At 54.4% G+C, this 22,093-nt stretch overlaps 2 protein-coding genes across 4 annotated transcripts in view; one reads left to right on the forward strand and one right to left on the reverse strand.

Annotated features, from left to right (window-relative positions):
* STRN4 (striatin 4) overlaps nt 1-13,127 on the reverse strand; it is a 26,461-nt gene extending 13,334 nt beyond the window's left edge. For 2 of the 3 annotated variants that reach the window (XM_054588640.1, XM_054588639.1), the window contains exons 1-5: nt 12,817-13,127; nt 5,275-5,378; nt 4,669-4,742; nt 3,456-3,534; nt 1,007-1,204 (exon numbers count right to left, since the gene is read on the reverse strand). In XM_054588640.1, coding sequence (XP_054444615.1) covers nt 1,007-1,204; nt 3,456-3,534; nt 4,669-4,742; nt 5,275-5,378; nt 12,817-13,098 — 737 coding nt within the window. In that variant the 5' untranslated portion in view covers nt 13,099-13,127. Of the gene's footprint in view, nt 1-1,006; nt 1,205-3,455; nt 3,535-4,668; nt 4,743-5,274; nt 5,379-6,218; nt 6,613-12,816 lie in introns of those variants that run through there. The other variant, XM_054588641.1, reaches the window with a different exon arrangement.
* FKRP (fukutin related protein) lies at nt 12,716-21,983 on the forward strand. The gene is made up of 3 exons (XM_054588642.1): nt 12,716-12,748; nt 14,321-14,381; nt 18,326-21,983. The coding sequence occupies exon 3, from the start codon at nt 18,364-18,366 to the stop codon at nt 19,849-19,851; it is 1,488 nt and encodes a 495-aa protein (XP_054444617.1). The 5' UTR covers nt 12,716-12,748; nt 14,321-14,381; nt 18,326-18,363; the 3' UTR covers nt 19,852-21,983.
* The last annotated feature ends 110 nt before the right edge of the window (nt 21,984-22,093 follow it).

A 22,093-nucleotide genomic window follows, 5' to 3' on the forward strand; every position in this document is an offset into this window, starting at 1 on the left:
CACATACAAACTTTTAGATTGCACCAACTCACCCTAAAAATCCAAAGAGAAGCTGACTGCCTCTCACATCTCCACCTAACACCCCCCCATCTCTCGCCTCAGGCATCTCCCAAGGTCTCCCCACATTCCTGTCCTCCTCCAGCCATGCCTTCTTGAAGCAGTCCTCATGTGTCAGGTGACATCACATCCCTGCTGGAAACCGCTGGCTTTCCACAACCCCAGAGTAGAATCTAAAACTTACCACAGCCTGTGAGGCCCTGTTTGATCTGACTCCTGAGATTTCAGCCTCACCACAGACCACAGGCCCCATGTGCTCAGCCCACTGCAGCCTTGCCAGCCTTTCTGCTGCATCCCGAACAAGCCCAGTCTCCTCCATCTTGGAACCTCTACCCTTGCTGTTCTCTCCGCCCAGAACATCCGTTCTCCAGCTACCTGTATGGCCCACCCTCCATTTCCCACACTCCTCTGCCCAACCGTCACCTCCACAAAAAGGTCCTGCCTGCCCATCTCATCCAAAGTGCTGCTATTCTTCCCATCCCTCTTTCTTATATTGCCTTTCCTTTTCTTCACAGCACCTAACATCACCAAACATCACATGATTTATTCTGATGAATAACAATTACAAATGAGAGAAGGAACAAGTAAGAGCTCCTCAAGAGCAGTGACTGTGTGTTCTGTCCCCCACCGGGTCCTGGCATGTGGCCGTGGGCCCGACGTCCACTAAGGGGTGTACCAGCTGCACCTGCGGAGAGGGCCCAGGCTGGGGGTGAGCCGTGCTGCATTATCAGCACCACGGCAAGGCCAAAGGAGAGTGTGTACATAGGGCCCAGGGCAGAATCGGGGATCCCACAAGCAAGGGACAGCAGGTTCTGAACCACATGAGCCCACCAAGTGCTACAGGAGGGAAGTGGCCAGCAGAGCCCTGGAATACTAACTTTTCTGACACTGGCCTTCACCAGGAGGGAGGACGCACAGAGAGAGGGACCTGCCAGGCCCAAGGGCTCACCTCTTGATCTGCTCTTCGATCTGTTTCACCAGAAGCGACTCCCCACCGCTGAGCCCCCCAGGGCCTAGTGTGGCCCTGGGGCCCCCTTCACTGGGCTCCGCGGCCCCATTGAGCTCCAACGAGCGTCCCAGCAGGGATCGAACACGCTTGGACCGCATGTCCAGGATGGTGTCCGTGTAGCCCACCTCCTCCAGGTACCTGCAGGGACCAGAACCAGGGAGGGTCAGACATGCTGGGGCTTCTTTATATACTGCGGTCTTACACGAAGGACAGCACAGCGGACCTCCTTTCTGGAGGAGCAGCTTACGGCTGTGCACCAACATTTCAAACAAGCATGTCCGGTCCCCGCTGTTTCACTTTCAAGACTATTGCCAGTGGCAGGCTTTACACCCAGTGCTGCCACACTGACGCTCACCGCGGTGCTGTGAGGGAGACCAAACACAGGGGCCCAGCTCCACGTCCACTGACAAGGACTGTGGAAGCAAATCACTGATGGGGACATTAGGCAGACACTACACGAGGGAGAACAGTAAGGAAAGACGGCCACAACAAATGGCTTAACAAAAATGGCAAGTTACGTGTTACATACAATTCAAGTGTTTAAAAAAGTGTTCATGAGTGAGTACAGAACACGCACGCACGCATGCAGAATGCCCCCCAAGGTCGAGACAGACACAGACTAAACTTAACAGCAAGCAGTCAGTGACCTCTGGAGAACGGGACTAGGAATTTCAGAGGAACTTTTACTTAAAAAAAATTTGATCAATTTTAGAGAGAAGGAGAGGAGGGGAAAAGAGCGTGCAAGAGAGAGAGAAACTTCGATCTGTTGTCCACTTATTGATACATTTACTGGTTGATTCTTGTATGTGCCCTACCAGGGGATCAAACCTACAACCTTGGTGTATTAGGACAATGCTCCAACTAACTGAGCTACCTAGCCTGGGCTAGGAACTTTTGTAACTTACCCTATTCACTTCTACAAATAAGCATTTATTACTGCTGCAATTTAAATAATTGAAGCCAGCCCCGGCTTCAGTGTTGCTCAGTGGATTAAGCGCCAGCTTGCAAACCAAAAGGCTGCCGGTCAGAGCACATGCCTGGGCTGTGGGCCAGGTCCATAGTTGGGGGCGTGCGAGAGGCAACAGATCAATGTATCACTCGCACAGTGATGTTTCTCCCCCTCTCGTTCTCCCTCCCTTCCCTTCTCTCTAAAAGTAAAAAAATAAGAATAAAAATAAAGAAAGAAATTGAAGCCAACTGGGACTGGTCTAAAAGCAGAAAAAGGGAGGGGGGGAGAAATCAATAATGGGTATCAATGGCTTCAAAAAATGCGAGACAAGAGTCCCCTGCTGGTCCTCAGGAAGGTCCCTGAAAGCCTTTTGTGTACCATGACCCTGTCCCTTTGGGGCCCTGCCCCTCGCATGTTAGGACTTGCCGTCAGTGCGCTGCGTGTGTCCGAGATGCCCCTCCCCACCAAGCAGGAGGAGGGAGGCGCGGGGGCGAAGAACTGGGCTCTGGGGGCGGACTGCCCAAGATTACCCCTCAGACCCTCCGCTATTAGCTGTATGACCTTATGCGAACAGTGCCCTCTCTACACCTTGGGTTCTCATCTGGGAACACGAGGGGAACAAGCAGTTACACCACCTGGGGATTTGTGTGAGGAAGTGATGTGTGCCAGCTGTTCAGCACAGTGTCGGGCACATACTAGGTAGTTGGCAAATGTAGCTTATTACAATTATTTTGTTATTGTTTGCACACACTTTAAGTTCACAATTGCACTTCCAGATGTTAGCTTAAGAAAATCAAAGATATGACCAAATAACTTCCTGATGTTTGTCACACTGTCTATAAAAACAACTTCAACAAAATACACAAGAAGGGACTGGCTATGGAAAGTTAATGGTCACTCATGTCACAAACTACTACACAGTTCTTCCAACAATGCACCGTACCTAATTTATATGGAAAGATGTTCACAACGCTTAGTGAAAGCAATGTATTACAAAACACTGCAAAAGGGAAGCTCCTGTTTATAAAACACTAACACACAAACACAAAAACATAACCATGAAGAATTATGAGTGATTTCTATTCTTTTTGTGTTTCCTTTATTTCCCAAATTTTCTAACACACAAATCTCTCTGGTAGTAAAAAAAATAATAATAATTTAACATTATCCTTGGGAAAAGAAAAGCAACAGGCATTTGGGGTTGCTTTCCGAGAGTGGGGGTCTCTCTCATCTGCCTCCTGCACGGAATCTTCTCGCCCCCTCTCCAGGTGGGGCTCCACCCACATGGTGACAGCCCAGCTCAGCTGTGGCCAGCAGGGATCTTGATAGTTCAGGGTCCCCACTGGGGACAGGAAGGGCTGTGAAGCCTTCAAGCTTATCTCCCAAGCCAGGCATGTCCCTTGTCCCCTACTCCCCGCCTTTGTCCCTCTGTACACTCACTGTCGAAGAAGCTGTCGCCCCTCCTTCCACACCAGCGGGCTGTTCTCCAGGGTGACCGACTCCACAGGGCCATTGGAGACTGGACGGCAGAGAGGAAGAAGGCAGGCTGTCTTGGCCAGGGCACCGCCACATACCCATCACCACCCCCCACCTTCCTCACCCTCAAACCCAAATTGATCACGGTCACAGGTCCTGCAGAGTCACTTCCTAAGTGTTTGAAATCTGCTCTCCACTCTGCCCTCCTTATCTCTAGTCTCCTGACTGGTCATTCCCAAAACCGTCCCCCAAACTGTCTCCAGGCTCAGCGCTAGTTACGTTACTTTCCTACGCAGAAGCCAGCCCAGTTCTAAGAAAATAGGCAGACTCGGCTGGGCAGTCCAGCTCTGCCACTTGAGCTGGTTAGTTTACCTATCTGAGCCTCAGTTTCCTCTTCTGAGAAATAACGTTAATAACAGCAGTACGTACAGCCCTTGGGATTGTCGTGTGGATTAAATGAGATCTGTTTATTCATTAAATATTTAGTGCACATCCTGGGGCGGAGGGTATAAGGGGACTAAATGGTAATGGGAAGACAATATAATAGACTATATTAAAAAATAATGTATGACAATAAATTTCAAGGCATGAAAAAAAATATTTACTGCACATCCCTGTCCCCTGCCCTGGTGAAGCTCACATTCACATTCTCATAGGGGGAGTCTGACACAAGGAACAGCAGCCACTACCAGCCCAGCAGTGGAAGCCTTGACAGGTCACAGTGCCGCTGCAGGCGGGGGTGGTGGGGGGGGGCCCTGCTCCCAGGGCCCCACACCACTCCTTCCGGTCACACCCAGAAACTCCCTGTTCCCTAACGCCCCACACTCTTCTGTCTACCTGCAGCCCCTCCCTACCGCTCTGCCGGTGAACTGATCCTCTGTGAAGGAGTCTGCACTGTAAGGGACCTTGTGTGCCTGTCTCTATTCCACGGAAGGACAGCAGGCAGGCTGGCCTTCTTTACCACTGCCCACCCCCTCTGTCCCCCCAGGGGTCCAGCACAGTCCCCAGCACCGAGCAGAGCAGCCTATGGGGAGAGGCACTGAGAGTGAGAGGCAACCCGTCCCCAGGACCTGGCCAACCCTGCCTTCCATGGAGCAAAGAAAGAGAGGCAGCCCCCCTCACCTTCGGTTGTACTGGGAGAGGCGAGTGGGGAGGATCGGGGCGGGGAAGTGGGTACCTTGTTCTGACAGTTCTGGTTTCTTCTCTCCCTGGTTCGGGTCTGTACCAAACTTCAACTTATGATATTTGGCCCTAAAAGAATAAATGAGTATCAAATGAGAGGCAAGAAGGGCAGTCAGACAGCACTCACCTCAGGAATCCCAAATCCCCAGCCCCCCCCCTCCACTCTCCTACCTCTGAAGCGGAGCTCCCCCCACCTTCCCACATTATGAAGCAGCCCTGGTGGGGGAGGCACCACACATGGCGCTGTGCAGAACCCACTCTTCGGAGTCTGGCAGACTGGGTTGCTAGCCCAGCTCCAGGAGTCCTTAAAGAAGTCCTCACCCTCCGGAAGCCCACTGTACCTATTAAGCTATTGGAAGGGATGAGACAATATGAACAGACGGTGTTTGGCACACAATGGGCCACCATTATTATGAGTATTGTCACTAGTGTCTAACCTGAATCCATCCACTATGTCTTGTCCTGACCCCTCTCCTAGAATCAGGAGGACCTCTGCTCGTGAATCTCCCTCGGGGGAAGGGAGCGGCCGGCCTCCTGACCCTCCCGGCCCTCCCGCTTCGGACCGACTTCTCGGGGGCAGGGCCCGGCCAGCAGGGCTCACCTCTCCTGCTTCAGCGCGTATTCTAACATCTTGATCCGCCGCACCAGGTCTGTCTTGAGATTCTCTTGCCCTTTCCTTTCTCCCTGGAGGAAAGCCACCTGAGCCTGGGGGCACAGGGAACAGAAGACAGCAGGCCTTAGGCTCACTGATGTGTGTCCCTCCCTCACTCAGGGACAATCAGCGCCAGCCCCTGCCCCAACAATGACATGCAGCAGCCACTTCTTCGGGCGTGGAGATCCCGAGCCGGGGTTCAATGGAGCATGAGAGGGCATGCTGGATTGGCCTCCAGAGTCCCTGCCAGGTCCCCCGCAACGGGGAGCTGAGAGGAGGCCCTAACCCTGACAGGAAAACAGGGCCAGCGTGGGCCTAACCTGCCCCTGCCCTCTGCGGGGAAGTAGGCTGGGGGATAAAGGTGGGAGGCGGGCAATAGCAGCCTGGGCTCCTCTTCCTCCCCCACCCAAGGGTGGGTGCTGTCCCTTAGGCCGCTGGTAGAGATAGCGTCTCACTATTTCTACCAGAGCATCTGTCTCTGGGAGGAGGAGGAGGAGGAAGTTACTTCTGGAGTTCAGGGACGAGAGTGGGTGGCTCAGCTCAGCTCCTGCTCCAGTGGAAAAAGCTTTACCACCCGACTCCCACCATAGGGACCAACCATCCACTGGAGTCCGCCCAGAATGCGGGAGACGTGCTGCAGACATGGCCCAGGGCCCCTGCCAACCACTCCACACCGTCTGCTGGCATGGGCTGCCCCAGGCTGCTCTGGTCTGTCAACAGGTCTTCGGGAGACACTGGGCCAACAGCCTGCGAGGCAGGATCCTGGCTCCTGACCACATTCCGGAGGCCCTGTGCCAAAGCCCCGCGTGTGGGCCCATCCCTGGCTTCTCCCCACGTGCTCTGCTGTTCTAGGCTGGGACGGCCTGAGCCCCAGGCCTGGCTCGGCCACTCACTTGCGGCATGATCTTAGGCAGGTCACCGGCCTTCTCTGAGCCTCCATTTCCCCTTCTAGAAAATGGGGCTCACAAGAGTGCCTGCCCCTCATGTGTTAAGTTCTTCTCAGTCCAAGACCTAGCACAGAAGAAGGGCTAATAAATGCCAGCTCCTGCCTCTTATTATTTCTATTCTCTCTGTCCATTCTTCCACGACGTGGACGTGGGCCCCGTTCTTTGCGGGAGCGAGGGTCCCTCTGAGACCCACGCCACATCCAGCAGGGATGCCTGTGGCTTCCAGGCCTCCTGCCACCACGGGCAGCTGCACCTACAGGAGCCCATCCCCACACATCACGTGATTGCTGAAAAGGGCTGCAGTGGCTCCACCAGAAGCGCCCCGTCTGACCCCAGACACCTTTTGCAAGCATTGCCCATATTCAAAGCCTGGCTCCAGAACTGCCAGTTCTAGGCAGCCTCTCAGATGCCCACCCACACTGCTCTCTCCCACCCTGGTAGGACCTACCTGCCCGAGCACGTGGCGTGCAGCACAGCCCTGTGCCCTGCTATCACCTCTGCCCTGCTCCGGGGACCAGGTCTCTCCCAGGTCTCTCTCTGGTGAGCAGAGAGCCAGGCACATGCTCCGTGCTGCCCGGCACTGACTGGGAGCTGGCAACTCATACCCCTTTGCTGGGGTTATAAACTGATGCACTCTTGCTGGAGGGTAATCTGGCCAGATCTACAAAAATATTAAATGCACATTCCTTTTGTCCTAGCAGTTCTACCTCTAGGAATTATGGGAACTTATCCTACTTGTAGGAATTTCTCCTACAGGCATCATGGCAATGGTAGGTCTCCTTTTGAAAAAACAGAAAGGAATATATACACATACATTAATGTATGACAAAAGTACCCTTCATTTATTTGTTTACCCTCAAACATTATTGGGCCCTAACTATACATCAGTTGCAGTTGCAGACAGAAGATACAGCACTGAACAAGATGTGGTTGACATTCTAGATCGCGGTGTGGGGCAAGCTACGAATAATTAAAAGGTGCGTGACCAGGTGCGCCACAGAAATGCAGGCACATCTATCCACTGAGAATGGAACTTCCTTCCCCTCCTGAGCACTTTTCTCTCTACACTTTAAACCAACACACAAACACACACGTAAATACCTAAGGCCAGACAAGTGGACTCTTTGTAATCAACATCTCTTAAGTCTGAATTTTTGTCCTCTGTGTATGTTCTCAAGTCACCAAAATCTGCCCTGTCCTCGAGTCATTTCAGAAGGTGGGGGGAGACGTGAAGAAGAAAAGGCTGAACAGCAAACACAAGCCCCGCAACACCTCTTCACCATCCGCCCTGTCCCCCGGGGCTCCAGTAGGGAGCCTTCTACTTCCCAGCCCCAGTCCAGCCTGCTCAGAGCCTGCGTTCGTCCGGCATCCAACGCCAGGCATCCGGCACCAGTAACCGGCTGTGCCCGGCCAGGGACTGTGTGAGGCATGGCAGGAATAAAGAAGATGAATGGTTCCTGTCCCCACGGAGCCCTCTCTCCAACATAGGGGACAGGCACAAGCAGTGACAACCAACACACCATGTGACTAGGGCCATCATGAGGGAACAAAAGGTATTATGGGAAGAGGGACACCCAGTCCACTTTTGGGAGTTGAGAAGTGACAGTTCAGCTATGACTTGAAGGCTAAGTAGAAGTTAGCCAGGGCAGTGAGGTGTGCTGCTGGCAGGGGACAGACACGAAACTTGCATGGCAGACTTCAGAAACTCTAAAAAGGCCAGTATGTGCACCCCTATGTTCATTGCAGCGTTATTTACAAAGCCCAGATTTGGAAGCAGCCCAAGTGTCCATCAGTAGATGAGTGGGTAAAAAGCTGTGGTACATTTACACAATGGAATGCTACTCGGCTGTAAAAAAAGAAGGAAATCTTACCTTTTGCGACAGCATGGATGGACCTGGAGAGCATTATGCTAAGTGAAATAAGCCAATCAGAAAAAGATAAATACCATATGATTTCACTTATATGTGGAATCTAATGAACAAAATACACCAACAAACAAAATAGAAATAGACTCCAAGATAGAGATCAGACTAACAGCTGTCAGAAGGGAAGGGGATTGTGGGTCTGGGTTAAAACAGTGAAGGGATTAAGCAAAGGCAAAAAACTCATAGACACAGACTACAGTATGGTGATCATCGCAGGGAAAGGGGGCAGGGGAGGGAGAAGAGGGTAAAGGCAGAAATGGAAGGAGACTTGACTTGGGGTGGGGAACACACAACACAATATAAAGACGACGCACTATAGAATTGTATACCTAAAACCTGTCTTATTTTATTAACCAATGTCACTGCACTAAATTCAATAAAAATTTGTTGAAAAGAGCATATAGAAGACATCATAAAGAAAACTAAAAAAATGAAAAGGCCAGTATGGGCACATCAAAATGTTACAAAGGTAATTTCAGCTCTAATGTGGAGACCTGATGGCTGGGGAAGGGGGGGTGGGTAGGATGGCAAAGCCAGAGGCCGAGAGAACCAGCTGGGAAGGAGGCAGTCCCAGAAACCTCACCAGCCCGGGCCAGGGTCCGGCCGGGGCAGGGAAGGGATGAGAGAATTTGAGGCAATGCGGAGGGACTGGTGACACCAGTAACTTCTGCCTGTGGGGAAAGAAAGTGGAGAATCTCAGTCGGCCCACTCTGCTCTGCTGTCCCCTTCCCAGCTCTCCTGGCACAGAAAGGAGGAAAGAGAACCAGAAACAGGTGGTTGATGTGTCCCAAGGCGGTGGAATCCCACGGAAAGCGGAAGTGCTGGTGGCCAGTCCTCCCACCCAGCAAATGCCAACAGCCACCACTGCCTGCTCTGCAAGTGCCACGCGGCTGGCAGGTAAGTCTGGGATCTGGAAGTTCTCTGCTCGCCAGATCCACCCACTGCCACTTCCTCCGGCCAGACGGTGGGATCGCCCAGGAGCCCAGAGCCGCTCTGAGACATGGCTGCCGCCTCTTCTCCGGCTGTTCCCTCTCCAGCCAGGTGGCATCTCCAAGGCCTCCTGAGGAGCAGCTCAGTCCTCCCAGGAACCGATGCCCCTCTGTGTCCCTCTGCTGACCTTTCTGTACCAGCCCACAGGCGGGGTCTTCTGGCCCCACATCTCCCGCACTCCGCTTTCCCAACCTCTGGGATGAGTCCCCACGGACCCTTCACAGCCCCCTGTGAGGCTGGAAGTGGGGACGGGTCAGCTCCACACTTCCTCCGCTGCCACCTCTCTCACCGCTTCTGTCGCTGCTCCTACCTAAGCGTCCAATTCAGACTCCCCCAGGAGCGTCCCCCATCAAGGAGATCCCCTTCCAGAAGCACCACGGCCACCGGCAGAGTCACATCGTGTAGAGTTCTCTGTGGCCTCCTGTGCACACAGCCTCCTCTGTTAGCCTGGAAGTTTCTGAAGAGTGGCAACCACACTACCTACTTCTTGGAATCCCCCAACCTGGCAGAGTCCTGCTCAACAGCAGACTGATCTACACCACCTCCCTGCTGCAGTCTGTGGGTGCCTCCTGGTAGGACCCCACAACCAGCCGTCTCTTCTGCCTTTCCACACACACCTACTGAGCCCTGACTGCACAGCAGGTCCCGTGCTAAGAGCAGCTGTGCTGTTATTTGGAGAAAAGATATTCAGATTTCACCAGAAAAGCTGGGCATAGCCTGGACCTTAAAGAATCTCACAGAGATCACACTTCTGTAAGTGCAAAGTGCCCCAATCAAAGGAGTGTAAAAAGAGGTGCTGCTGATGGGAGTGGAAACGTGGGGTAACCTGGTAAAACCAATCACCATTTTATAAACACATCTATTCTACTGTTCTGCCAGTCTAATCTGCTTAGAGTCATGTGGAGCTATATGGACATTCACTGCAGCCATTTCTGATGGAGAAAAACCGGAAATAAGCCAAAGGCCATTAACAGGGTCAAACTAAGTAAGCCATGATGCAAGCACCCGGTGGATCAGAGTTGTCAAATATAAGAGCTCTCTGTGCTGATATGAAAGGAACACTAAGACACAAGTATGTGAAAAAAGTCACACAATGATCCTTACACATATAGAGCTGAACTCCACTTATAGCAATAATAGTCGGGGAGAAGAGTAGAAAAAGAACAAGGGGGACCCTTCCCCTTTCACTTCTACATATATGTATACACACTTCTAAGATCTTTGAGTTTTTACTAATGTAACAGAAAAAAGTACAAAGTAAGTGATGCTAGAGCCAAGAAAGGAACAGACTAACTGGGTGCTACCCACAAGTTCCTCTCAAACTCCAAAAAGGCCACTAAGTGAGGGAATAAACACATCTTTTCTCTCTAGTCTCAAAGATGAGAAGGTGGTGTGGAAGGTGCTGTGGGGTGCACTGGCATGAAGTCCCAGGGGCCAAGGCTCAAGCCCAGCTCCCCTGTGCCCGCTTGGATAACCCTGGGAGGCCACGGAGCTTCCTCAGTTTACCCATTTGTACTGGAAGGCAGAGAGGAACAGAATGTGGACTTAAAAGACCACAAACCAGGCCTGTGACCCTCTCGAAGCCTCCATTTCCTCTTATTATCATTTATTTTTTAAAAAGCCGCAGAGGGAATAATATAATTTACTCTGCCAGGATGTTGCAGGGATTAAATGATACACTGTAGCTAAAGTGCTTAACGGTGGTCCTGGCTGGTGTGACTCAGTGGATTGGACGCTGGCCTGGCTTGTGGGCCAGGTCCCCAGTTGGGGGAGGAGTCCAAGGGGCAACCAATTGATGTTTCTCTCTCCATCGATGTTTCTCTCCCTCTCTTTCTCCCTCCCTTCCCTCCCCTCTCTCTAAAAGGAAATAAATAAAATCTTTTAAAAAATAAAGAAAGTGCTTAATACAGTGCCTGATACATAACACATGCTCATTAAACAGCAGCTGCTATATTATTGCTGAGTGAGAGCAGTAACACTGGCTCTGCCTCCGTAACGGGGATACTGGGAAAACTAAATGAGCTGTACGCCAGGGAAGAGCACAGAATAGAGAGTGGGATGCAAAAATGAGGGGCACTTACGTAAGGATTGCCTCCCACTTCAACGCCAAGCCTCAGCTCCCAAACAGCTAAGATCCCTAGTGGGGCGGAAGAATTGTGGGATGCTGTCCCTACTCATCCTACGGACAAAATCCTAATCAGTTACTGATTTGGGTCCCCACCTTAACTAAGTAGGAAACAGCAAATCAGAAGGAGAAAGATGGGCCCATAGAAGCAGACACTGATGTCTGCTAATAACAGCCCAGCCGAGGACCCCTCAGACTCCTCTCAGCCTGTTACTGGATCCCTTCAGTCCCTCACGATTCTGATGTCCCGGCTCCTCGGGACACCCTGCAAATGGATCCACACTTCTCAAGGTCACAAAACCCAGCCCAGCTCCTCAGGCTCTTCCAAACATCATCTCAGGGTACAGCCAGCCCTCTTCCAAGCTACGCCACAAACCATAGGATCCTTTTTTCCCAGAAACTTTCACAAGCCCGCGTCCCCTCACGATCCTTCTTAGATGCTTCCTTCCGATGCCTTCCTGCTGTACAAAATGCTTTCCCTGCCATCCCCCAGGTACCCTCCGGGTTCCTCCTCACTGTCCCCATCCCAGGTCCCCTGGTCTTCCTCGTTGGACACGCCTGACACGCTCCCGCCCCGCCCACTCCAGTTCAGGGTTCTCCACCTGCCGCCGTACACACATCCATGCCCCCTCTTCTCCACACCCCCACACTGGAGTTTCTGCTCTTAAGCTCTTCCACACAGGCTCCTGGGGCATGTCCTTGAGACCCCTTCCCTGCAACACGGCAGCCGCCCATGCCAGGGCTCCCCAAAGTTTCTTCCTGCGCGGGGAGGGCACACACCATCATCCTGGAACCCCTCGAGGTCCTCCTGTTATCCCCGGGGTCCTCGCACAGCCATCTGTCAGTTACCTCCGTCCAGACACTCCAAAATGCACCCCGTGTCCCAGGCTCCAGTGACTTCCTCTCCCTACTCAGGCCTGGTCCCGGCCGGAACGCTCTCGCCTTCGGGGGTCCCAAGTCTCCCCCCCACCCCGCCGCGCCACGCTCCGAAAAGCTCCGACGCCCCATCTGCCCCCCATAGCTCGTCAGCCTGCACCTCCCACCCGCGTCTCGTCGGACGGGGGAGAGCGTCACTCGGCACCCGCCGAGATTCTCCTCGGTCCCACACAAGCCCCTCCAACAACTCTCAGCACCCTCGGCTGAGTTCTCCTGGGCTCCCTCCAGGCCTCCAGGCTACTCTCGGGAATCCGCCATCCAGTCCGCTCACTCTTGCCACTTCCAGCGGGTCCTGGTCCTCTGAGCCCGTTCTCTCCGCCGGCCGCGGCCGGGCCCTCCCGCCCCTGGGCGCCCCGCCCGCCTCGAGACGCCCCGGTGCCCCCAGGACCCTCTTCGGACGGCCCCTTACTCCAGCTCCCGGCCGGTCGCGGCCCCCTCCCGCCCCCCCCCCGGCCGTCCCGGCGGCCATTGCTCCAAGATGGCGGCGGCGGCGGCGGCGGGTGAGGCCGGGTCGGGCCGAGCGGGGGGTCGGGGGGTCGAGGGGTCGGGGGTCCGAGGCGGCGCTCACCTGCAACTCGGCGCGCTCGGCTTCCCAGCGAGCTTTCTCCGCCTCGAAGCGCGCCCACTCGTGCTGTATAAAGTGCAGGATCCCAGGCAGGCTCAGGGGCTCCGGTCCCGCTGTGGGCCCGGGGCTGCCCCCGCCGCCGCCTCCCTTAGCAGCCGGGCCGGGCCCGGGGGCGGGGGCAGAGACCGGGACCGCCCCCGTCGGGCCCGGGCCCGCGCCCGAGCCAAGTGGGCGGCAGGAGGAGGCAGCGGCGGCGACGGCGGCGGCCGCTCGCTCCTCCATCATGGAGGCCCCGGGCCGGCCCGCGCGCCCGCTGTGCCTCGCGCGCCTGCGCGGCCGCGCCAACCCCCCGCGCGCGTGCTCGGCGGGGGCCGGGTTGGGGGGGCGGTGACGGGAACGAGGCCGGGCGCGCGCCTCGCCCACCCGGGTCGACCCCGAAAGTGCGCGCACGGGTGGGTGGGAAAGGGAGGGGAAAAAAGGGGAGGGGGCGCGCTCCCCGAAGAGGGAGAGCGGGACGTTGGGGAGGGGCAGCTTTCTGCCCTCCTCCCACTTTGCCCCCAAAAGAAAGATTCTAACCCGCCCCAGACCCAATACCACTCTCTTCAACCGTCGCTGTCACTCTGAAATAAAGGGCGACCAGCAGGGGTGGTTTCAGCCGGAGCCCCATCCTCCCTGATTCCTGGCCCAAGTCCGTTGCCATGGTAACCTCTCCCCAGCCTAGAACACCCCCAGGCTCCTCTCCCCTACACTTTTGTGTTTATGGAGCCCCAAACCTCTCCTGTCCCTTGCACCAGGAGGAGGTTACTAAGGCAACCTAAGTCCCTGGTGGTCCTTTTGTCTCTACCCTCACTGGTTACTATGGCAACCCCACCTAGCACTCAGGTAGAAAGAACCCCAGCCCCAAGGACACTGATTATTGAGGGAAACACCTCTTTCCCAACCCATCCCCCCAGCCACCCAGTTGGCATTACCATGGTAACCATCTCCCCTCCTTTCCAATGGTGGGAGGTCCACGCACCAAACCAACCAGGTATTTTTATTTAGAGGAGAAGATGCTCCGCTGAGGAGTAGTTGCTATGGTTACATGGCCTGACCATCCCCAGGAAGGTGAGACACAGGCAAGGCCAAGTCCTGGTTACTATGGTAACACAGCAGCTACCCGCCCCCTACCAGTGATCATAGGAACCAGATCCAAAAAGGTAGGGGACTGTTTAGAATTGTCCCTCAGCATGGAGTGTGTCTAGGGAAGTGGTTGTTATGGTTATAGCTTCTGTCACTTCTAGCTGTACCTTCCTGGACACAGTTAGGAGAGAGGGATGGCTATAGGTTGCTGTGATAACTGACGTCCTTCCCACCCATTCCTGAGATGCTCCAGGTAATGTCTGAATTTATGGGACTTCAAGAGAAACGATTCCCTGGCCCTATGGCCACTTTTGTAGGAAAGATGAAATTGTGTTCTACTATACAGAATTGGCTGATTTGGGGTTTTCTGGTTCTCCTTCCTCAGCAGTGCAGCTGAGCTGGATTGAAACTGCCCCCTGGTGCTCCCCCAGCCTGCAACGTAGGAGGTAAGAAGTCTCTCTGCATCTCCAGCATTCATGTGGACACTGCCCTTTCCTTGTCCCCAAAGCCTTCCCCACGTGTCTCATCTTCCCTACCTGTCACATTCCCATCCTACAGATAAGGCAGCTGTGGCTCGGGCCAGGTCAGGGCTCAGACCAGGTGAGCCAGGCCTCAAGGGAGTCTGGATCCACTCACACTGTTGTGTGGGGCAAGGAGAGACAAAGTCTCATCTCGTCTTCTCCTTCCCTGACCACCTTTTCTAAAACAAGCCCCTGTTTTCGCTCGTCACGCCTCTGCTGCTTTCTCTTCCCATTGGTATAGTGCCTTCCTGCCTCTGCAGGTCCCGCGCAGGGACTGCCTCGTTCATCCCCTGCCTCTGGAACACAAGGTCACTCAGTAAATAGCACGGAGGAAACTCAATAAATAGCTCTGTTGAGTTAGTGGGTTGAATTCATTAACGTGCCATATTCAGCTTTGAAAGCACCAGTCAGGTTAGAGCCGGGGAAGGCTCGGGGAAGGTAGGCCCGAGGGAGACAGCAGAATTGACTGACTGGGTTAGAGCGCAAATCTGGAGAGAGCTCCTTGGGTCAAACCCCAGGTCCATCCCTTTCCAACTGTGTGACGTTGAGCAAGGGACTTCACCTCTTTGTGTCTCATCTTCATTTTTAAATGTAGTCATAGCTAAATGATTAAACAAGTTAATATGTGTAAAGTACTTAGAAGAGGGTCTGCCACATTGTGAGCACCTAGAACATTCAGACCTTCAAAAATCATCGTTTCATCCACCTTGCCTCCCTGAAGGGGTTTTGAGCCCTTACAGTGAAGGAAGCCAAGGCTGAACTTTGTCAGGGTTCTAGATGATTCCTTTCTCCGTCCTCTGTGGTCTCTCACTCAGTAGGTGGCACCTCCTCGTCAATCCAGCATACCCTCTGGTCTCTGAGGACCCAGTCTCTGTCCTGTCCTGCTGGGTACCTCCTGGCCCAGAGCGGCCAGGCAAAGCGTGGCAAGAGCCGGGGCCTGGAGGGTGGCGACCTGGGTTCTGGCACCTGCACCCTTAAGTCTCTGAGCCACAGTTACCTTATCTGAACAGCTGGGGTCACTCGTTCATTAACACACATTTATTCAGCACTGGCTATGTGCCAGGAAACAGACAAAACAATAAGCAAGATAAGTAAAATCTGTGTGGTAACCACCAGGGGAGAAAAATAACTCAGGGATATTTTTAACTAGGGTGGCCAAAGGAAGAGCTCACTGGACAGGTAACATCTGAGCAAAAACCTGAAGGCCATAGGGAGGAGCATCCGGGCAGAGGGAACAGCCAGTGCTGGGCCAGGAGAGGCCTGGGTTTATCTGAAGAATGGCACTCGGTGGCCGGTGCGGCTGGAGCCGAGTGAGCGAGTGGAAGAGGGCGGGAGAGCCCACGGGGCCTCGTGGGCTGCCACGAAGGCTTTTCCTTGGAGTGATTTCAAGCCACCGCAGGGTTCGAGCAGACACAGGACAGGATCTAATTCAAGTTCTAACAGGGTCCCCCTGGGCTCTGAGTGGGGAACAGGTGGTAGGAGACAAGGGTGGAGTGAGGATGACATCTTTAGAAGATTGTAAAAGCATCTCCCGTGCTTCTGTGTACCAAAACTCTCAGATCCTAAGATGTGTAAGACTGAAGAGTCTGCTTCCAAGAGTTTCTTCCGCCCACAATAATATGAGTTCCATGAGGTCACAAGTGTTGCATGTCTCTGCGTGTTGGGTGTCCCCTGCTGTGACCCCAAGCACTTAACACAGTCCCTGACATGTTGCAGGAGAGTTCAGCAAGCAGATGTTGAAGGACTGAAGGAGGGAGGGATCCATCTAAGGTCCAGAAGCAATTCCAAGGTTCTGAAGATTAAGAAATTCTTAAAGTGCAGCTCTGATTCTTAAGTGACATCCAGGTTGGGTCAGAAAAGGGCAGGCAGCACTGGGGCAGGTGGAGAGGGGTGGGAAGCTATTCCTGGCAGGAGAGAGAAGGGGAGAAAGGAAGACCAGCGCAGCGCCCCAGTCACGGCCCGCAATGCGGAGTTTGGCCCCGGGGGTCTGAGTGGGCTTTACAGACACACAGAAACCCTGATCCTGGCCATCGTTGCTTTCACCAGGTGCGTTTTCAGTGCCCAACTGTGCGCCAGGAACACAGTGGTAACGGAGCCAGCCCTGCCTCTACCTCCTGGGTCTAGTAGGGCAGACAGACCCATCCCCAGACAGTGATGAACCGGGATGGGCAGCGCTGAGATGGGGGAGTCCAGAGGGGTCTTCTGACCCAGCCTGGGGTTCAGGGAGGGCTTCCTAGAGGAGGGGCCATCTGAGCGGTGCCCTGAAGCATAAGCAGGAGTTCTCCAGCTGAAAACAGGCATGGGGAAAGGGACTTTGGAGAGGAGGCTCTTCGAAGCAGAAGGAACAGGATATGAAAAGGACTAGAAATACGGTTTATTTGAGGAAAAGCCCAAGGTGGCCTAGGCGTAGGGTTTGAGGAGGCATGGCCAGAGATGGGACTGGAGCAGTGGGTGGGCCAGGGCCCTGTCACACAAGGCCCTGTGGGATGTTGGAAGAAACTTAAGCTCTCTCTCTAGGGCACTGAGGAGCGCCTGAGCAGGGAGGGAGAGGTCATATTTGTGCTGTATGAAGACCCCTCTGGCTGCCACAGAGGTGGACCTGGTTAGGAGACTAGGGCAGGCTTGGATGGACCCAGGCAGAGCGGGGAGGCTGGAGAAATGGGGAAGGAGGCCCAGAAGTATGTCGGAGCTAGGAAGTTTGGCTGGGTGTCTGATGTCCCCCTCCCGGGGAGGAGCGGAAACCTATGAAAATCCATGGGGAACTTTTTTGAATTTCTGCTCGGAAGCCAGAGAGTTAGTTACACCTCCGGGGCTGGAGACCAGCCAAATTTTCTAGCTGCACTGGGGACAGGGAGACAGCGCCATCTGGGGGTTGCTTAGGAGTGTGGCTGATGACTTTGTGGGGAGAGTCCTAGCAGCCTCTTTCAATGCAGCCCGTTCCACTTAAAACAACAACAACGAAATACTTATTGCGATAAAACTCATGTAACAAAATTTATCATCTTCACAAGTTTAAGTGTATAGTTTAGTAGCATTAAGAATTATTCACATTTTATGCAAACAATCTCCAGAATTTTTTCATCTTGCAAAATTGCCACTCTAAACCCATTAAATGACTCCCCGTTTCCCCCTCCTCACAGCCCCTGGCGGCCACCGCTCTACTTCCTGTTTCCATTTACCAAACAAAAAACTAGCAGCCAAAATAAAAATTGGGGTAATTCTGATTTAAGAAAGCATTTCTAACTTTTCTTGTAAAACCAAAACAATCAGGAACGAGACAGCAGGATGACACAGAATTTGAGGAAGTGAGGCGGGTGCAGCGGGGGAGGGGTCTGGGGGCCAAGTCAGGGGCATGCTGTGGAAGGGGCCAGAGAGAGGTCGGGTGGCGTCCCGGAGGGAGGGGTGGTGGGGCAGAAGGTGCAAGTTGGGCTTGGAATGGGGTCCTGGGCATTTATAACCGGATGAGAAGTTGACAATGAATAGAAGGACAGGATTGAACATGGTAAAAACTCACTGAGTCCCTGATGAGTACCTGAGTCTGTGCTGAGTGGCCTTGGGGACCCAGCAGTGACCGAGATAGGCTCCTCATGGGTCTCACAAATGGGAGGACAAGACAGATCCCTACACAGTAATAATGGAGACTGGTGGGGCTAGGGTGGGGAAGTGGGGGGGAACGGGCACTGAAGGAGTCCAGAATGGGGTGCATGCCCCAGCCTGGGAGGTCAGGAAGGGCTTCCTGGAGGAGGGAAAGTCAGAGCTGAAACCAAAGAGGGAAACAGCTGGGAGAGAAGGGCAAGGCCGAGGATGGGCTGGAGGGGTTGCTAACGACCAGCTCCAGCCTCCCTCCGCTTTCCTTCCCGCCTCCCCAGGGTGTCCGGAGGCCCAGTTAGGGCCTGACTTCGGCCCCATGCGGCTCACCCGCTGCCAGGCGGCCCTGGCAGCCGCCATTACCGTCAACCTCCTGGTCCTCTTCTACGTCTCGTGGCTACAGCAACAGCCCAGGAACGCCCGGGCCCGGGGCCCCCGCCGCGGATCTGCCGCCGGCCCTCATGTCACCGTCCTGGTGCGGGAGTTCGAGGCCTTTGACAATGCGGTGCCCGAGCTGGTGGACTCTTTCTTGCAGCAGGACCCAGCCCAGCCGGTGGTGGTGGCAGCCGACGTACTCCCCTACCCGCCCCTGGCCCTGCCCCGCGTCCCCAATGTTCGCCTGGCACTGCTCCAGCCCGCCCTGGACCAGCCCGCTGCGGCCTCGCGCCCCGAGACCTATGTAGCCACTGAGTACGTGGCCCTGGTGCCGGACGGGGCGCGGGCTGAGGCACCAGGCCAGCTGGAGCGCATGGTAGAAGTGCTCCGGGCGGGAGGCGCACGCCTGGTGGCCGCCCCCGTTGCCTCAGCCAACCCTGCCCGGTGCCTGGCCCTGAATGTCAGCCTGCGGGAGTGGACAGCGCGGTACGGCCCGGCCCTCTCCCCACAGCGCTGCGACGCCTTGGAAGGGGACGCTGTGGTGCTCCTGCGCGCGAGAGACCTCTTCAACCTCTCGGCGCCCCTGGCCCGGCCGGTAGGCACCAGCCTCTTCCTGCAGACGGCCCTGCGTGGCTGGGCAGTGCAACTGTTGGACTTCACCTTCCCTGTGGCGCACCAGCCCCCACTGACCACCGCCCATGCGCGCTGGAAGGCGGAGCGCGAAGGACGCACACGGCAGGCTGCGCTGCTGCGGGCGCTGGGCATCCGCCTAGTGAGTAGGGAGGGCGGGCGCCTGGAGTGGTTTGGTTGCAGCAAAGAGACCCCTCGCTGCTTCGGGACCGTGGTGGGCGACACACCTGCCTATCTATATGAGGGGCGCTGGACACCCCCATGCTGCCTGCGCGCGCTGCGCGAGACAGCCCGCTACGTGGTGGGCGTCCTGGAGGCAGCCGGAGTGCGCTACTGGCTGGAGGGCGGCTCCCTGCTCGGGGCTGCCCGCCACGGGGATATCATCCCGTGGGACTACGACGTGGACCTGGGCATCTACTTGGAGGACGTGGCCAATTGCGAGCAGCTACGGGGGGCCGATGCTGGCTCAGTGGTGGATGAGCGCGGCTTTGTGTGGGAGAAGGCCATAGAGGGCGATTTCTTCCGCGTGCAGTACAGTGAGAGCAACCACTTGCACGTGGACCTGTGGCCCTTCTACCCCCGTAATGGGGTCATGACCAAGGACACGTGGCTGGATCACCGGCAGGATGTTGAGTTCCCCGAACATTTCCTTCAGCCCCTCGTGCCCCTGCCCTTCGCCGGCTTCATGGCACTGGCGCCTAACAACTACCGCCGCTTTCTGGAGCTCAAGTTTGGCCCCGGGGTCATCGAGAACCCTGAGTACCCCAACCCGGCCCTCCTGAGTTTCACAGGAAGTGGCTGAAGCCCTGACTCCCGCGCCTGGGGTCAGAGGAACTGTCCTTTGTTTTGGTGTCACTGGCATTTGGTAAGGGGCCAGGAACGCCAAGCTGCCCTGCAGGGCCCAGTGCAGACCGGGACAGCCAAGTCGTGCCCTGCCCAAGATTTCCAGGAACCTTGGGCTGGGACAGAGTTTTGGAAAGAGGAGGAGAAAGAGTGTAGGCTCTGAGGCCAAACTGTCGCGTTTCAAGCCCGGGCTCCACCATTTAACTAGTTACAGGGCCCTGAGCGAGCTTCCCGGTTTGTTTTCTCCATTCCTCGGTTCCCACCGGGATCCAGTGAGTGCCCTCGGTATCCCGCACAGAAGGAGCCCCTGCGACCCTTGGCTGCGGGGGTTGCTTCTACCACTAGAGGGCGCCTTCACCCTACAATGGGGCCAAGGGGACAGGAAGCCCAGGACTTCTGTTCCATAACTTTTTTTTGTCTCTTGAGCCTTTGGTCTTCTCTCTAAGCCCCTGTGCCTGGCGGGACAGGATAACTATCTCTCCCTCTTCCAGAATGCGACCTCCTTCCCTCCTGGGAGAGCCCTGTGTGGTGCATGCTGCCGTTAGCCCCATGTTGCGGAGGAGGAAACAGACTCAGAGCTCTGAGGTGCAGCTGTAGTTGAGAGCAGGGTTCGGGATCCAGGCCCCCTCCCTTTTAACTGTTACCTCATTATTTTAGCTCTCCGCACCGGTTTCCCTGCTTGCACAGTGGGGTCAACAGTAATTGCTGCTGACAAGTACTGAGCACTTACCGTGTCCCAGGCATTGTCCCCAGTGTTTCACGCAGATTTGCTGATCTGTCCTTCTCCTCCACCTCCCATATGAGAGCTGCTATTATTTCTATTTACAGGTGAGGAGAATGAGGCCAGAATGGTAAAGTCACTTGCCCAAGGCCAGACAGCTTAGGAAGTGGCCGAGGGGGAAACTGAACCCAGGCTGTCCGTCGGGAGCCCACACTGACGAGGCCCCGGGTGCCCCCTCCAGCTCTGGTGCCCCAGAGGGTCTCTTGTCACTGAGCACAGAAGGCAATGGCTGCCTTTGTGTGTGTGTGTGTGTGTGTGTGTGATCATGCACCTAAGAATAAATCCTGTTTGGGCATTACCCCAATATGTGTATTTATCAATTATATACAGGTACTACTGTCATTCTGTATGAGTAATAAGGCTTAAATTATTTCACTTTTAAGTTAAAAATCAATACAGAAGTTTTGTGTACTTGCCTCATGCCAACAGCTTGTCACACACACCCTCCGGGTGTGTGCACCTGGTTTTTGAAACCACAGGCTCTGAAGTGGGAGACCTGGGTTCACACCCCAGTGCTGCCGCTTTCTGCCCCCATGAGCCAGGCCCTGGCGCCTCTGCCTCTCTGTACTTGTGCTTCGCACCTGGGAAACGGGGGCACTGGGCGCGCCCGCCCCACAGGGGTGCTCTGAGGGACTGTGGTGGTGAACGGGCTGCGCTGGATTCTGGCTTGGCCACCTAGTTTCTTTGGAACCTTAGGCAAGTCACTGTCCCTCTGAGCCTATAGATTAGGTGGGGGGGGATTGACGTGTGAAGCCCTTATAGAAGGACCAGCAAGAAAAGGCAAGTACAAATTTGACCCAATCTCCTGAGGCTTAGATGTCCAAAGCCTGACTTATAATGCAGCCTCTGTTCTTAAAGCACAACTAGATTGCAGAGAGGTTGTTGGGTTCCCATCTGTCTAGCCTTCTGGAAGCATGGTGATGATTTGGGCCATCGCTTGTGGTTAGGAGGTGCTCTTGGTTCTTGGAAGGCATGGCCCATGGATGGAGGATGTCTTACTTACATGGGCATTTCACACAGTAGTGTCCCTTGTCACATACCATCCTCAGATGTCCCCCTGGACATTCGTGAAGTGCAGATGATGTTCAAAATATTTTGCAATTGGTGTGGCAATACAAAGTAATATATAAATCAATATGTGCATCTGAAATTTTTAATGTTTCTTTTTAATTCTCAGCATAATGAAAATGATCTATCTATAGATTGATAATTCTTTAAGTTATTTGCCAAGAACATAAGTTAAACCTCAACTCATTCTTAAATTATTTAATGATTTAATTTCATTTAGAAATTGGTGTGATTTCTCAATTGACGCATCTATATATGTATATACATAAGATAACATTTCATATATATATGTACATATATGTATATATTTTGCCTTAGCTGTGATTTGATAAGGGAACCACTTTAAATGCTT

Source organism: Pteronotus mesoamericanus, unplaced genomic scaffold, assembly GCF_021234165.1.
Source record: "Pteronotus mesoamericanus isolate MK-2021 breed Mesoamerican mustached bat unplaced genomic scaffold, CSHL_Meso_final scaffold_137, whole genome shotgun sequence".
NCBI classification, from domain to species: domain Eukaryota; kingdom Metazoa; phylum Chordata; class Mammalia; order Chiroptera; family Mormoopidae; genus Pteronotus; species Pteronotus mesoamericanus.

Coding starts and splice junctions, on each gene's coding strand:
- FKRP (XM_054588642.1), top strand. CDS start 18,364: ATGCGGCTCACCCGCTGCCAGGCGGCCCTGGCAGCCGCCATTACCGTC.